Here is a 14,934-nt window from a genome sequence, read left to right on the forward strand (position 1 = left end):
TTAACATTTTTTAATAAAAACTTGTTATAAAATTTCTATAATTTAACAGTTTGTTTACCTCTGCAACTAACCGATCGAGAAAAAAAAAAAAAAAAACATCAATAATAAAAATAAAAACACAATAAGCAATGAAAAACAACGAAAAAATAAAATCATCTTTTAAATATTCACCATTTATTCAACTTTTTTCTTTTATAATTAGAATTTATAGGGTTATAAAAACCCTATAAATAAAAAAAACTTTTTCAGATTTTTTAAAAAATCCAAAAAACAGTAAAAAGGTTTAGTTAGGATTTTACTTTATATTTTTTTTATTTTAATTTTACTTTAAAAAGTTTAAATGTGAAAATGATTGCCTATGTAATCTCACTATCTATGTAATCTCTTAGTCAATACTATTGGTGGTTTTTATTGTTTGTTTTTAGCTTTTTTTGCAATTTTGCGACAAACTCTTTGTGAAATTGTTATTAGTAAGATGTCTACTCCACAACAACTCAGAAAACATATGCTTGTCTATTGACGAAATATTTAAAAAAGTTGTTCTACACAGGTAATGCAATGTTTGCATATTTTGCATAAACATGGAAATATTAGGATTCTTTATTTGTTTATATTAAACTTGTATTCGATAATATTTAATGTGTTCTATTATGTTTATAGTGTATTCTATAATATTTAATATGTATTTTGTTTTGAATTTTTGTAAAAAAAACCATAACACTGTGCTTATAACAAAGCATTAAAAAAAAAAAATTAACATGACAAATACAACATTACACAAAAATAAAAATTCATATCAAAAAACTGTTGTAATGAGATCAGTTAAAAACAGTTATTAAGAATAGTAATAATAATTAACTATAAAAACTTCTCTCAGGTGAAAATTTTTTCTCTTGAAAATTTGAATAGAGATTGTGAGTACCCCTTTCTTTTGCATTTCTGAGTGAGATTTTTAAGTAAGTATAAGATAGTAAGTTTTTTAGGGGAAACAAAAAAAAGAAAGTCTTTTTGAATAAGAGAATTTCGTCTCCTAAAATTCTCTTGTTCAAATAATCTTGAATCAGAAACTTGAAACATTGAAAATGTTTTAAGAAATTTATAGGAATTCCAGATGAGAGTTTTAAAAGACATTGGCTTTGCAAATTTTTAAGGTTTTAATAGAATAATTATAAATTTAAATAAATGAAAAATGTAGTGACATCCATAAGATATTTTTTTAAAATGGAAAATAAAGAAACAGAAATGAAGATTAAAGATTCAATAAAAGGTTTCAATACAGCTTTTATGCGTGGTTATCAAAAACTTGCTCTTTATAAGACTAATTTTAATATGGCTGTTTCTTCTTGGGATCTCAGTATTGATAGCTACTGTCTTTTGAATTGCAAAGACTCCAATTGTCACATGCTTGGCTCTGACGTATACTTCAGCATCAGTTCATCTATTTGTTGAGAAATCAGGTTTTAATCTTTTGACCATTTTTTTATGAGCTTCCTTTTAGCTTATCTTTGTTCAATCACCATTTTCTTTGTTCTTTATTATACTCCTTTTCAAGACTGCACTCTTTTCAATCTTTTTTCAAATTGGCCAAGTCCTTTCACTTTATCCCTCTGATGATATTGTTGTTATTGGTCACTTCAATCCTCATCACACTGAATATACTGCTGACTCTAAAGCTCAAATTCTGTATTTCTCAATCTGTATTTCTCACTCCTTAATTTGTGTCTTGTCTCTGACCATAGTTTGTGTTCAGTTTCTCTTTGTTCTCTTTTAGGTGGTTTATAAATTATTTTGTAATTCTTCTTTGGATTCACCCTATCATAACACTACTTACTACTACCCTAAAGCTGACGGGAATTTTTATTTTTATTTTCTTCGTGACAGACTTAGGGCTGATGTCTTTTCTCTTTCCTAATAAATATGCCACTAATGTAACCTCCTGGATCCAACCTGGTTTGGAAGCTTTTTTCCTTTGAGTTTCAAGCTCAATTCCTTTCAGTTTCAAGTCAAGCTAATTGTACGTCAAGATTTTCACCTTTTTGTGAAGCTGCTTTATCCAATGGTAATTTCTTTTTTCCAAAAACAACTTTTTTGGAAACAAATGCCTTTTATTATTGCTAGAAATCACTTTTAAACAGTGGATTAACGTAAGCATTTTTTAAATCGCCAAAAACATCTTCAAAGTAATTTTTTTTTAGAATAAAAAATGTCATTCAAATATAAAACTAAGTTTTAAGATTATTAGTTAATATTTGGTGCTAATTATCCCAATGGATTGTATTTAGTAAAATAAAAGGTATATTTGAAAGTCTTAATTATTTTCATCCAAGGAGTGCAGTTTTGGATTAAAAAATGTCATTCAAATATAAAACTATGTTTCAAGCTCTTTTTATGACTGGAAATTTTATGACCTGAAAATTATTCCTGAAATTGGCTGTGAGGTTTAATGTCCAATGATTTTTGGTTATTTTCATCAATGGAGTGCAATTTTAGAATAAAAAATCTCATTCAAATATAAACTAAGTTTCAAGATTATTGGTTAATATTTGGTGCTAAAATATCCTGATGTATTTGGTAAAATAAAAGTTATATTTGAAAGTTTTAGGGCTATGGAAAAACATGGTATGGAAAATAAAAGTTATATTTGAAAGTTTTAGGACTATGGAAAAACATGGTTGCATACATAAACAGCATGTCTGTCTGTGATAATCAGGCAGATAAATACTTGTGGGAAAACAAAGTGCAATTATCTTGTGTGTTTTGGAGTTGCATCATATTTTAAGAAAATTTTGTTTAAAACATGATCAAATCTTAAACAGTTTGTTTGGCAAAAGGATAAATCTTACAATCAAGTTGTCAAGAAAAATTAAATGATTTGCATGTTAGATTTTGAAACTCCTTATCAAAGATGGTAAAAATACAATATTACAACTCTGAGTCTTGGAAAAAAGCATCTGCTGTCATTAATATGATAAATGTCCAGATTTCTATTGATGGCCCAATTTTAATACATCTTTTTTCTCTAATTTTAATGCTAGTAGAAGTGAATGTGAATGTCAATCAGTTAATATTAGTTGAATTATTACACAATGCACTGTTTATTGTGTTAATTCTGAATGAAAAATAGGACTTACTGGAGAATAGTACTTATTGACAGAATAGCTGATATTTAAATTTGAATATTTTAATACTTTGGTCTTTTTTTCTAAATTTATTTTTATGACTAATTAATATAAATTATTCCTGAAATTGGCTTTTTGATTACTTTCAATACATTAAATTCAATACATTTTTAATACAATTATTAAATGGATGTCTCAAGTTAATTTTTTATGTGTGTAAGAATGTCAGTTTCTTTTAAATAATGCATATTGGTTTAGCTTAAAGGGATCCTCAACTGCTGAATTAAGTTGTGTTTACATTAAAGAAAATGTTTCTAAAAAACATTTGGGCTAAATTTTTTTGATTAAAATTGAACTATAAATGTATATCAATAAAACTAAAATTGTCACAAAGCTTGTCTTCTCCATCAACTTTAGTTCTCAGAGTCTTTACAATATATGCTGCAATATGCAAACTTGTTAATTTATTTCATGCGTGTTTAATTCATAGGAATTTCAGTACATAGCATATCAAAGTATTTTTTCTCCAATAATCAGCTAATCATTTTTATTTATATAATTTTTCACTAAATCTGAAAAAAATGTTTGTAATAAAATTAAAAATAAAAAAATATATTTGGTTTTTAGATTTTATTAGTGCAACAATTGTCAGGATAATTTTTAAATTAATGTTTATTTTATATCTTTACATTTTAAATTAATGTATATATTATATCTTTACCTTTATAAATTTCTTATTTGTCCCTGTATGGAATACTGTTGTCAAATTTGGGTTAGTTCTTCTAATGATGCTCTTTCTTCTTCTAGACAAGGTCCAAAAATACATTGTAAACGTAGTTGGACCCTGTCAATCTGCCATGCTTGAGCCTCTTTCCCATCCTCATAAAGTTGTATCTCTTTCTCTTTTCTACAAAAGCTATCATGGTCGCATCTCAAGGAAGCTTTCATCTCTAGTTCTGTTAACTAAAACTCAATCTCCCTTGACTAGTTAAATCTTGACTTTTTAAATCTTCTGTCAACCGTTTCCTTGCTTTATAACTCTATTATTTTTTTTAGTAACTCCCAACTTAATAGTGGTTGCTTGCAGCCTTGTGGGAATGAATAAGAATAAAAAATTAAAATATATATATATATTTTTAAATAAACCTTGTTTGAAAATATTGATAATTATGTTAATTTAGTTCAAATTGCAAAATTTTGTTAATTTGAATATGGATAAAAGGGTAAAAAGTTAATCATGTTGTATTTTCCATTTAAATTTTGATAACTAAAAATGTTGGTAAATCCATACTGATTGAAACCTCTTAAAAAAAAAACAAAGAACCAATAATTGATGAAAGGATATGTGAGAACCCGATGTGATTGCATTTCTCCAGCAATCAATAGCAGAGCAAACTATCATCCTAAAGCTTGATTAAAACTTTACAGTTCAATAAAAATGTGAAGTATATTTTTTGTGCCTTTTTTATATAATTTATCTTTTATGTAAAATGCAGACTGCTTTTTGGTTATTAATGCATATTATAGCAATAATTTAGGACAGGTGGTGATTTTAATTAACAAGGCATTGTAGCACTTTTAAAAAATGTATTTACTGTATCCCAATATATGTTGTATTTGGAAAGCGTTTCATATTAAAACCTCTTAAAATTCAAAGCTCGACAAACTGACAGAATAAAAATTTTGCAATAAGAGTTTCAACTTTAAAACTCTGTTTTAGAAAATAAAAAAATTTATAATACTACACAAATTTTACCCATAATCATTGCAATTTTGTCACTGAAAACTTCAAGTAAATAATAAGTGATACAATATTTACAAAATATATTAGATATAAATATATTCTTATATGGACAAATAGTACATATTTTTTTAAGATGCAAAAATGCACATTTTTTTAAACAATTATAACTAAGGATGGCTCTTTCACTTACTTTTTTTTTACTTACACAAGTAAGTTAATTTTTATCAAACAGTAAATTACATAAGTAATTTTAAACACTTTATGTAAATTTATATTTCCCTATAAGTAATTAATTTTTTTGAAACAACTTTTACTTTATAATGTATGTTTTTTTACCTTCAAAAGTTATGTAAAAGAAGATTACATCTAAAAGTAATTTACTTTTACATGTAAAAGTAAGTCACATGAAAAAGCTGTTTACTTTTACATTTAAAAGTTAATTACTTTTGAAAATAACATTAGATAATATAAAAGTTCCTTAAATTGTAATTTACATTTACCTTTAAAAGTATCTAATTAAAAAAAAATTATGTTAAAAAATAACTTGCATATAAAAGTAAACTACAAAAAAGTAATACGCTACCAAATGTAAATTAAATTTACAAATAAAATAGTATTTTTTAGGTAGAAATTTTTTATTTTAAAAGTAATAACAAATCTTTATTAAAAATAAATTATATAAAATAAAATTTGAATTACATAAGCTTACATTTTATATAATTTGTAAAATAAATAAAAAGTAATTTATATAAAGTAAATTTACTTATATTTTACAAAGCTTTGACAGGATCTTATGCAAAAGTAATACAAAAAAGTAAAACTTAAAGTCACTAACATTTAGTTTGTTGCAACATTTGATTTGTTTTTTAGGTATTTCTTCCCTGTAAAGTTTGAAAATAACATTAATAGTTTTTTGCCCATGATTAAATCCCTCTCTAGTTCCGGTCCATGATAGTTTGAGCTATAATAACCATTCTCTGAATCAAACCGGCTCAAAAATATTCTCTATATCTCTGGCTAACCATTCGAAAGGTTTGAAATTATAAAAAAATTCAAAATCATTTAAATTTAAAACTGTTATTGTTACTATAAATAGTAAAATTCATACTTTGCTTTGTTCTAAATTGTCTAAAGTAAAATCAAATTAACAAACATTAACACTGCTTGACACTGAATTCTGGCAAGTAAGTTTTCTGCTTGCTGAGCAGCATTTTTTAGATTTCAACAACTATTAATTTATCTTGCCTAGATCTATCTCTTTCACTTGACAACAACTATTTTCAAGTTGCCTATTAGCATTTGTATTAATAACTTCTTTGAGCCTAATATTATCATTTCAATTTCACTATTATCATTAAACATATTACCAAAAATATTACTATTGTTACAACTGAATAATAAAATAATGTAAAAGAATCTTACAAATTGTGATCTTTTCTAATCAAAGACTATATTTAAACTAAAGATTTATTGAAATACATACCTTTTTATTTTTATATACATATGTCGTTTATCAAAATTATTAAACAATATTTATTTACATCAATTATTTTTAATTTAACAAAAAATCTAGATTACAATGCACAAAATTATGTAAGTAAGTGATCGACAAATTATTTGTTGATAACTTTCGTGTCTACAAATTATAGTAAGTTTTTTATATTAGATATATATTTTATGTTAAATACATAAAATATATATCTAATATAAAATGAATCCAATATAAAATTAAAAAAAATTAGTAAATTTACTCAAATCAGTACCAGTTATACTGCGTGAAGTGACTAAAAAACACTTCTGTTCTTTCCAATTGCACTAAAAAATAAAACAAAACTTGCTTAGCTTACTTGCTTAGTTCTTAAGAATCTGAAAACAATTAAGTAAAAAACCAAGAACAAACAAACATTTATTTATTAAAACTACTATATTTAAACAAATTAAAATTAACAAAGAACAACATCAATTCTCCTTAGGGGCTAAGAAAAAATTTTCAGCTCAAATTTGCTTGCTAACCATGTAAAACCATGTGAATAAGTAACACATTTGGAAAAGTCTAGAAACTACTTAAAAATGACATATGCTACATTAAAGTTTAGACGTTGACTGGACTAATTATTAGTAGATGTTTTTAAATAAATCATACAAATCTATGATACTTTGTTCTTCTATATCGCATAAATCCATCATATGATAAATCTGAAATGAAAAAATGTTACGAATAAGTAAATGCAAAGAAAAACATCATATATGAATCGAAAATCGATAGATTATTGTCAATAACAATAAGGGCATATAAGTAGTCGTTTAGGATAGTGCTAAAGATAATACCATATAAGCTTTACCTACATTAAAAGATTCTGTCACTCTCGAACACAAAATGCATACATTTAAATTGTTATATTATAACATGAGCACGAGAGTGGAGAAAAGCTCTCCTAAAACAAACATGGCGAGCCATGCGAGCTGCTCCTCTAAACTGCTTTTTAAAAGAGCTGTTTATTTATATAAAAATTGCTTATTAAATACAACATTTGTTTTTATACTTGTTACAAGCATATGTTTGCAACATTAATGTTACAATAATATACACATAACAAGCGTCATTTATTGCAACTTGGAAAATTCTTTAAACATAAAATTTTTTTATGTAAAACCGTGCCTGTTTATTATCCATTTAATTAAATTTTTTTTGACTTTGCGTTTTTCATATTACAATGATAGTTATTCTTTTGAGAGAAAAAAAAATCTTTTGCGAGAGCTGTAAATTGCTCCCGTTAAACTTTTTAGGGAAGTGTGGGCGAGACTGAGAGCTAAAGCTCTCGCTACCCGCCAAGGCACATATATATATATACATATATATATATATATATACAACCCTCGGAATTAGGGCATATATATATACAACCCTCGGAATTAGGGTACAAAAGGTCGGCAAAAAATTGCCGACCTTGTTTATATGTTTTATGGTAACCTCTTTGTGTAAAATTTTTTAAACCGACCTAAAGCCGACCTCTAACAGTTTGAGGTTGGCAATTTATTTTCGACCTCATTTTTCCTAATTCCGAGGGTTGTATATACATATATATATACACACATATATATACATATATATACATATAAATATATATATATATATATATATATACATATATATATACATATAAATATATATATATACATATATATATACATATAAATATATATATATATATATATATATACATATATATATATATATATATATATATATATATATATATATGTATGTATATATATAAATATACACATATATATAGACATATATATGTGTATATATATGTGTATATATATATATATATATAAATATATATATATATATATATATATATATATATATATATATATATATATATATACACACATATATATATATATATATGTAATAAATATGTGTGCATACACATATATATATATATATATGTAATAAATATGTGTGCATACACAAATACATACAAAAATACACACGTAAACATACTACTATATACGCACATATATATTTTAGCTGTATTTTAACTCTTATTAACAGTTAAAATAAAGCTAAAATGTCTAATACAAATTCAACAATGGTGTCATCATAAAATTAAACTGAAAATTCTAACAAATGTCAAAATTTATATCTGAATGTGTAACTAATGGATAAAAGTAAAATATTTGTACTTACCAGCGTAACGTAACAGTTATATTAAAAATTGAAGGAGAGTTTGAGTTTAAAAGTTTAATTAAAAGGTAAAAAAGTGTTTGAAAGAAAAAAAAGATGGATGAATTGCTTCAAATTAAACTCTTTTCACTTAGACCACGTGACTAAACATTTAGATAAAATATAATTATAAATACATTTATAAAACTTATGACAAATATTTATGATTCAAAAACACGCGATACACAGTCGGTTACTGGTTGGCACGGAATGCCAACAGTTAGCCAACTATAGCCAATACTGGTCCATCAGTTGGACCAACTAAAGTGTGTTAACAAGGGTATACCCATGGTAGTTTATTTGAAAGGAAAATAATAGACATAGTTGTTAGTTTTTTTTTACGAGTTTTTTGCGCAAATGGATTAATTATTTAAAAACTAAGGAGAGAAAAGTTTAAACTTGTCCTGCATTATGGGGGCTATAACACCATGCCTTGAAGAATACGGAGCCCCAAACTTTTCAAGAGGCGTTTTTTTTTGTAAATATTTTTTGCCACTTTGATACGAAAAAAGTTCACTTTCTCAAGAATACCATTTGACTCTAAAATTCTTGGTTTAAACAACTATGGTACTTTTATATGGGCATAAAAAATTTAGAACTTTTCATGTAACTCTATCTATCTGTGTGTAGTTTCAGTAATATAATAAGCAAAACATACGGTCCCACAAGGAACTGAACCTAGAGCCGCAAGGTTTAGAATCCCTAAGATATATTTAAAGAGTTTTTTTTGTTTTTTTTTTAGAAAAGTTGTTGTTCCAGAGAAACAGAAATTGGGTACCTTGTCCATGTATGTCTACTGACCAAAAATATTTTGCTATCCCACTGTGCAATATATGTATAACCCGAGCTGTAGCTAAGCAATGATTTATATGTAGGTTAGAAAATAAAACTTGTTGTGATTGGAGCCTGGAACAAAAAATACTCTAAAACATTCACCATCCCTACCCTAAATGTGAGGGCAACAAATTAGTAACTTTTATTTTTTATTTTCTTACACTAAATTTAAGTTGACAGGTTTTAAAGTTCAAAATTCAAAGGTTATTATTATATAAAGTTTACACCCAAACTGAATAAGGTGATTGTTTCAACATTTTCCTAAATATTCTAATGTGATATAACAAAGAACATACTTAAGTTTGGCGCTTAAGTATGTTTTGTTTACCAAAATTATATTTATTAACCAAAAGTATTGGTTTTTAATAGTTGTGTTAATAATAGGCCAGGTGAATAAAAAAAAACAATTGCTTTTACTCATTAATTGGTCAGTTTTACATGAATAAAAAACTTCTGCAGTTTTGCGCAAATTTTTATTCACGTGAAATTAAGCAATTTCCTCAGTTTTTGCTCAGCTTTACGTGAATAAAAACTTAAGAAAAATTGCTGAAATTTTTATTCACGTAAAGCAGACCAAATACTGAGTAAAAGCAATTGTTTTTTTTATTCACTCGGCCTATTATTAATATAACATCTCAAAATTTATTTTGTTATTAATATAACATCTTAAAATTTATTTATTATTAATATTACATCTCAAAATTTATGCAAGTAGACATCATTATATTATTGGTTAACATAAAATCTTTAAATGAGTTTAATATGGTTTTTTACAGTACATTAAAAGATCCCATTTGTACGTAACTATTAATAAAGCTGTTAGTTAAAGATGCTGTTGATTAAGTATTTCTAATCGGATTGGTGATAAAAGAAATCACCATATTTTCAAAATATGAAACCTTTTTACATTGCTTTTGACGTGGTATAATACCACGCAATACTTGTACTTAAATCAATTTAAAATTAAATCTTGTACTTTGATTTAATCTATATTTTCAATGGATAATATTTTTTTAAACCATTTTATTTATATAATAAAAAAATAAAATATTCAAAATTTCTGTTATTTATGCAATATTTCTTCTGTTTTAGTATGTTATTTTAGAAAAAGATTTCTTTTTTTCTAAAATAACATACTAAAACAGGAGAATTTGATATTTCAGATATATATATATATATATATATATATATATATATATATATATATATATATATATATATATATATATATATATATATATATATATATATATATATTTATATATATATATATATTAATTTTTTAGATATATTCCCAAAAAATACAAAACTATAATTGTCAACTAAAATAAACTTATTAAACTCAAACTTCAGAATAACACATGATCATCAATTTTCATAATGATAAATTTTTAATGACTTTATTATGTATGATATTTAGGGGCTTGGAAATATGACAATTTTTGTATTCTTCTTGTCCCTGGCATTTGTATATTTTACAAAAGAAAAGTAATAATTAGTAGCAGCAAATTTAGAAAAATAAAAAATTATAAAAATTAAAAATCAACCACTCATCAAGACACTTTTTTCACAATCGATCATATAATTTTAAATTTAAAAGTGTTTTTTTTTGAACTACCCTACTAAATTCGCTATATTAAATAAATTAAAATAAGAGGCTGTTGTGGTTATGAAAAGTTAAACTTTTTTTCAGTCAATTACTTTTACTTTTAGATTTTTAACTTTAATTTTTTTTTTTAATTAATCTTGATATTATTTACATCAGTTTTTTAAAAGTTTTTTTAAAAAGACTGTCTGGTTTATTGTAATTATCTCTGTATTTTGCAATTTTATTCTAAGTTTTGTATTTTGGCTACTTTTATTCAGCATGGTTGTTGTTAAAAACCAATCTAACCAAAATGAAAGTTATTTCCGTAAATGATTAACTAGAATAATTGCTAGATAATAGAACAATAAAGGAATAATTGTTGTCTGGAATAGACTAATTGAAATTAGTTCCTTCCAGACAACAGTTTTATGAACAGCTATTAGTAAATAAACAAAATAAAAATTAATTCTTATTTCTGTTAGAGTGGTTGTTATGACCAGGGCTGACCTGGCTGTCTTGAACAGGGATGGGGTGGGTTGTGTAAACTCCTTCCCCACTCCCCAGCTGTTATGTATGCATTTGAGTTAACACATTTGTGCATTTAGCATTTCAGTTGGCAGGTTTTTAAGTATAGTTGGCTATGTCAAATATTGAGTACCTTTTTTAATTTTTTTCATGTCTCTAGTTGGCAAAAAACACATTTGACCCCTCTCCCCCCCCCACCACCACCAATGAGAGACTTCTTTGGGACCGCCCTAACAACCACGCTTAATAAGAGCAGCGAAAAGCAGCAGCATTGCTACAAATATGCCTGGCTCCTTTACGGTAAATTTTTATCAAGGTCACTAACATATTTCCAGCCAGACAAAAAAATTAATACTTAAACAAATAAATCAAAAAAATGCCTTTTCAAAGATTTTTTGCAAAAAATCTTTCTCTCTAAAAAGTTATAAACCCCAACTTTAAAGAAAAACTAAATATTAGGGGAAAAAAAGGGTACGGCTCCCCTTGCCCAGGAAACAAATTTAACATGCATGTTCATCGGGGCTACACAAATGCTGTCAAGATAAAGTAAAATTAAAGTAAAGTCTGAAAAATAAAGTAAAACCAAAAAAAAAAAGAGATTAAAAAAAGTGTAATTCTTCAGTTGGCTCTGAAAACAATTTTAAGATGTACTTTTAATAAATTTACACAAATGCTGGAAGTTTCAGAGCTCTAGCTAGTCTGGAAGGTAGTGAAAAATCAATTGCAAGATTCTGGGACAACTGATAGCCATCAAACATCTTGTGAAAACAAACTATTGTTTGAAAAAAAACTAAAAGTTTATTCACAAGCACTATTTTAATTGAATAAGAATTTATTTTTCTAATCAACGTTGTGTGGGTTGGACACCAATGCAACAAAAAAGAGGTTATTAGGGTGCCCATAACTTATAGTAGAAGATTGAGCAGCTTTCCTTACCATCTTTTTTTGAATATATTATATATTAAAAAACGCAACAAAAGATTATATCTGATAAACACTCCTTTAATCATATAAATCATATCAGATAGTTTAAATGGCTCTTTAATTATAATTTTTTGAAAACTATTTTAGCAATCAATGACCTTGCGGATACCAAAAATGTTATATTGCGTCATATTACCATAACAAAATACCTTATTGAAAAGGTAAATACAAAGAAAAAAAACTGGAGGAAAAAGCATTCTAACGAACAGTGACTTATACATGCATGAATTACCCATAGCTTAGAAATTATGCTATGGGTAATTCATGCATGAATTAACCATAGCACACTATTAAAATATTAGGTTTTACTTGTTATATAATTTATGTAAAAAAAAACAACAAGTTACTTTTAAATGTAAGTAAATTATATATTTTTATATGAGTTATGTGAAGTAATTTACGCTTAAATGTAATTTATGTTTTTACATCAAAATAAATCCCTAGTCACAACAATCTTTTAAAGTCTTTTCTAAAGTTTAAAAACCAAAAATTATTTTACATTTTTTTCAGACAAAAAAGTTTATAATATTTATATTTTAGACTTTATAATAGAAAAAATATGAATTCCTTATAATATTGTGGTTGAGCTCATTACTGTATTGATTTTAATACTATTGTTAATCAACAATATTACAACTTTAACTGTCAACTTCATTTTGCTTATAGTAAGAAAACGATTTAGAATATTTTTTTATATTTAGGCAGAACTTATACTCAAATTATTTTGATTCCTAATCAATTTTTTGCATGTTTTGTTAATAAATACTGCATTTGTTTTCATGTTTTAAAAAGAAAGTTCTTTTTTTTTTTAATTGCATTGTGTACAAATTGTCCACACAGGTTTTTTATAATTAGAATTGGTAATGATCAAGCACTAAGAATATCTCAAACCCAAATCAAGCTTAAAATATTGACTGAAAATCTAGGGCAGCAATGGTGAAAGTTTGGCCTAATCTATGAAAACTTTCAAACTGATCTAGGGTATTACCTTGAATCACAAGTGCACTCAATGTTGCTTTTATTATAATTAAACACGGTTTTGTTATTTATTGAGTTTGGATCGTAAATGCATTCACAGAATAACTGAGTTACTTGTGAAGCGCTTATTATAGCCAGACTAGCGCAAAACTTAGAAAATATTGCCATAATCACTCATCAACAAAAAGCTATTAATTTTGCTATAATTTTTGAGTCTTCAAAAGATGAACATAAAATTTTAATTGGTTTACTTGCTTAATTTTACCTGGCTTTATTAGGACTATTAATTAGTTTACTTGCTTAACTTTACCTTACTTTATAAGACTATTAATTGGTTTACTTGCTTAACTTTACCTGGCTTAACTTGCTTAACTTTACCTGACTTATTAAGATTAAAATGCTTTTTAACATTTTATTGATTAATACAAAAATAGTGTTTTAGGCATCAGATGCTTTGCATCAGGGATCAACTTTACCAAATTTTTCTGTCTCTGATGACTTATAACTTTTGAATGAAAATTTTTAATCAACTAAACTTTGCTAGAATGTTTATCCACTTTGTGTAAATTTACATTCAATCACATTTAAAGCAATTTTAATTTTGATTGAAAAATTAAGTTCTTTAAAATTACAAAAATATTTAATTTGGTAACAAAAATATAAACTCTAAAATATCTTGAATCAACTTGTTGGAAAGTTCTAAGCTGTCAAAAACCATAAAAATATGAACTTTTTGAAATTTTATGCTAAATGACCTATTTAAATAGTGTTTTCTACTGATTAGATATTGATCTGTTTTTTTTAAACATTTTACCACGTTTTTCTTAACCTGCTTTCTTGTCAGTTTTTCCGGACACAAAATTCTAAAAGTAAATAAATAAAAAAAATAATTACATAAAAAAAAAATCATTGGAGTTTATTTTAATAATTATTAATCGAATAATTGAAAAAAAAAAAAAAAGTAGTTTAATTCACGGATTTTATGGATAAATAACAATGTGATTAGAATAAGGAAAATTATTGAATATAGTGTGAGAAGGAAATTAAAGGAAAGAAATAAAAAAAAAAATTAGAAGGAAAAATTGTAAAGAAAATTAGTGAAGTGAATAACATTATAATACAGGAAATTAAATTTGATAGTGGAATATTATTTAACAAGTGTTAATTTTTAATCAATTGAAACGTTTTCTTCAAGTTTTCAGGGTAAGTTTATATACAATTTAGATATAATACTTTGAAAATTCTATTTTGTCTTCAATGTTGTACAAAAGAGATTTGAGATTTACCTTTTCAAATGAGATTTACCTTTTCAAATAATAAATGTTTAATTCTTTTGAAAAACAGTAAAAATTAAGCCATTTAAGTGCACTATTTGTTGTTTGTAAGATAAGTGGAAAATTTAAAACTAAAAAGAAGAAAATAATTT

At 25.4% G+C, this 14,934-nt stretch overlaps 2 protein-coding genes across 2 annotated transcripts in view; one reads left to right on the forward strand and one right to left on the reverse strand.

The window, feature by feature from the left end:
• LOC136083860 (uncharacterized) overlaps nt 1-14,934 on the reverse strand; it is a 193,218-nt gene that overhangs the window by 103,321 nt on the left and 74,963 nt on the right. The window lies entirely within an intron of this gene.
• Nucleotides 1-14,934, forward strand: part of LOC136084321 (uncharacterized) — a 39,365-nt gene that overhangs the window by 15,175 nt on the left and 9,256 nt on the right. Inside the window, exon 4 of the mRNA XM_065804369.1 lies at nt 426-550. Within this exon, the coding sequence (XP_065660441.1) occupies nt 426-550 (125 nt within the window). The remainder of the gene's footprint in view (nt 1-425; nt 551-14,934) is intronic.

Source organism: Hydra vulgaris, chromosome 08, assembly GCF_038396675.1.
Source record: "Hydra vulgaris chromosome 08, alternate assembly HydraT2T_AEP".
NCBI lineage: Eukaryota > Metazoa > Cnidaria > Hydrozoa > Anthoathecata > Hydridae > Hydra > Hydra vulgaris.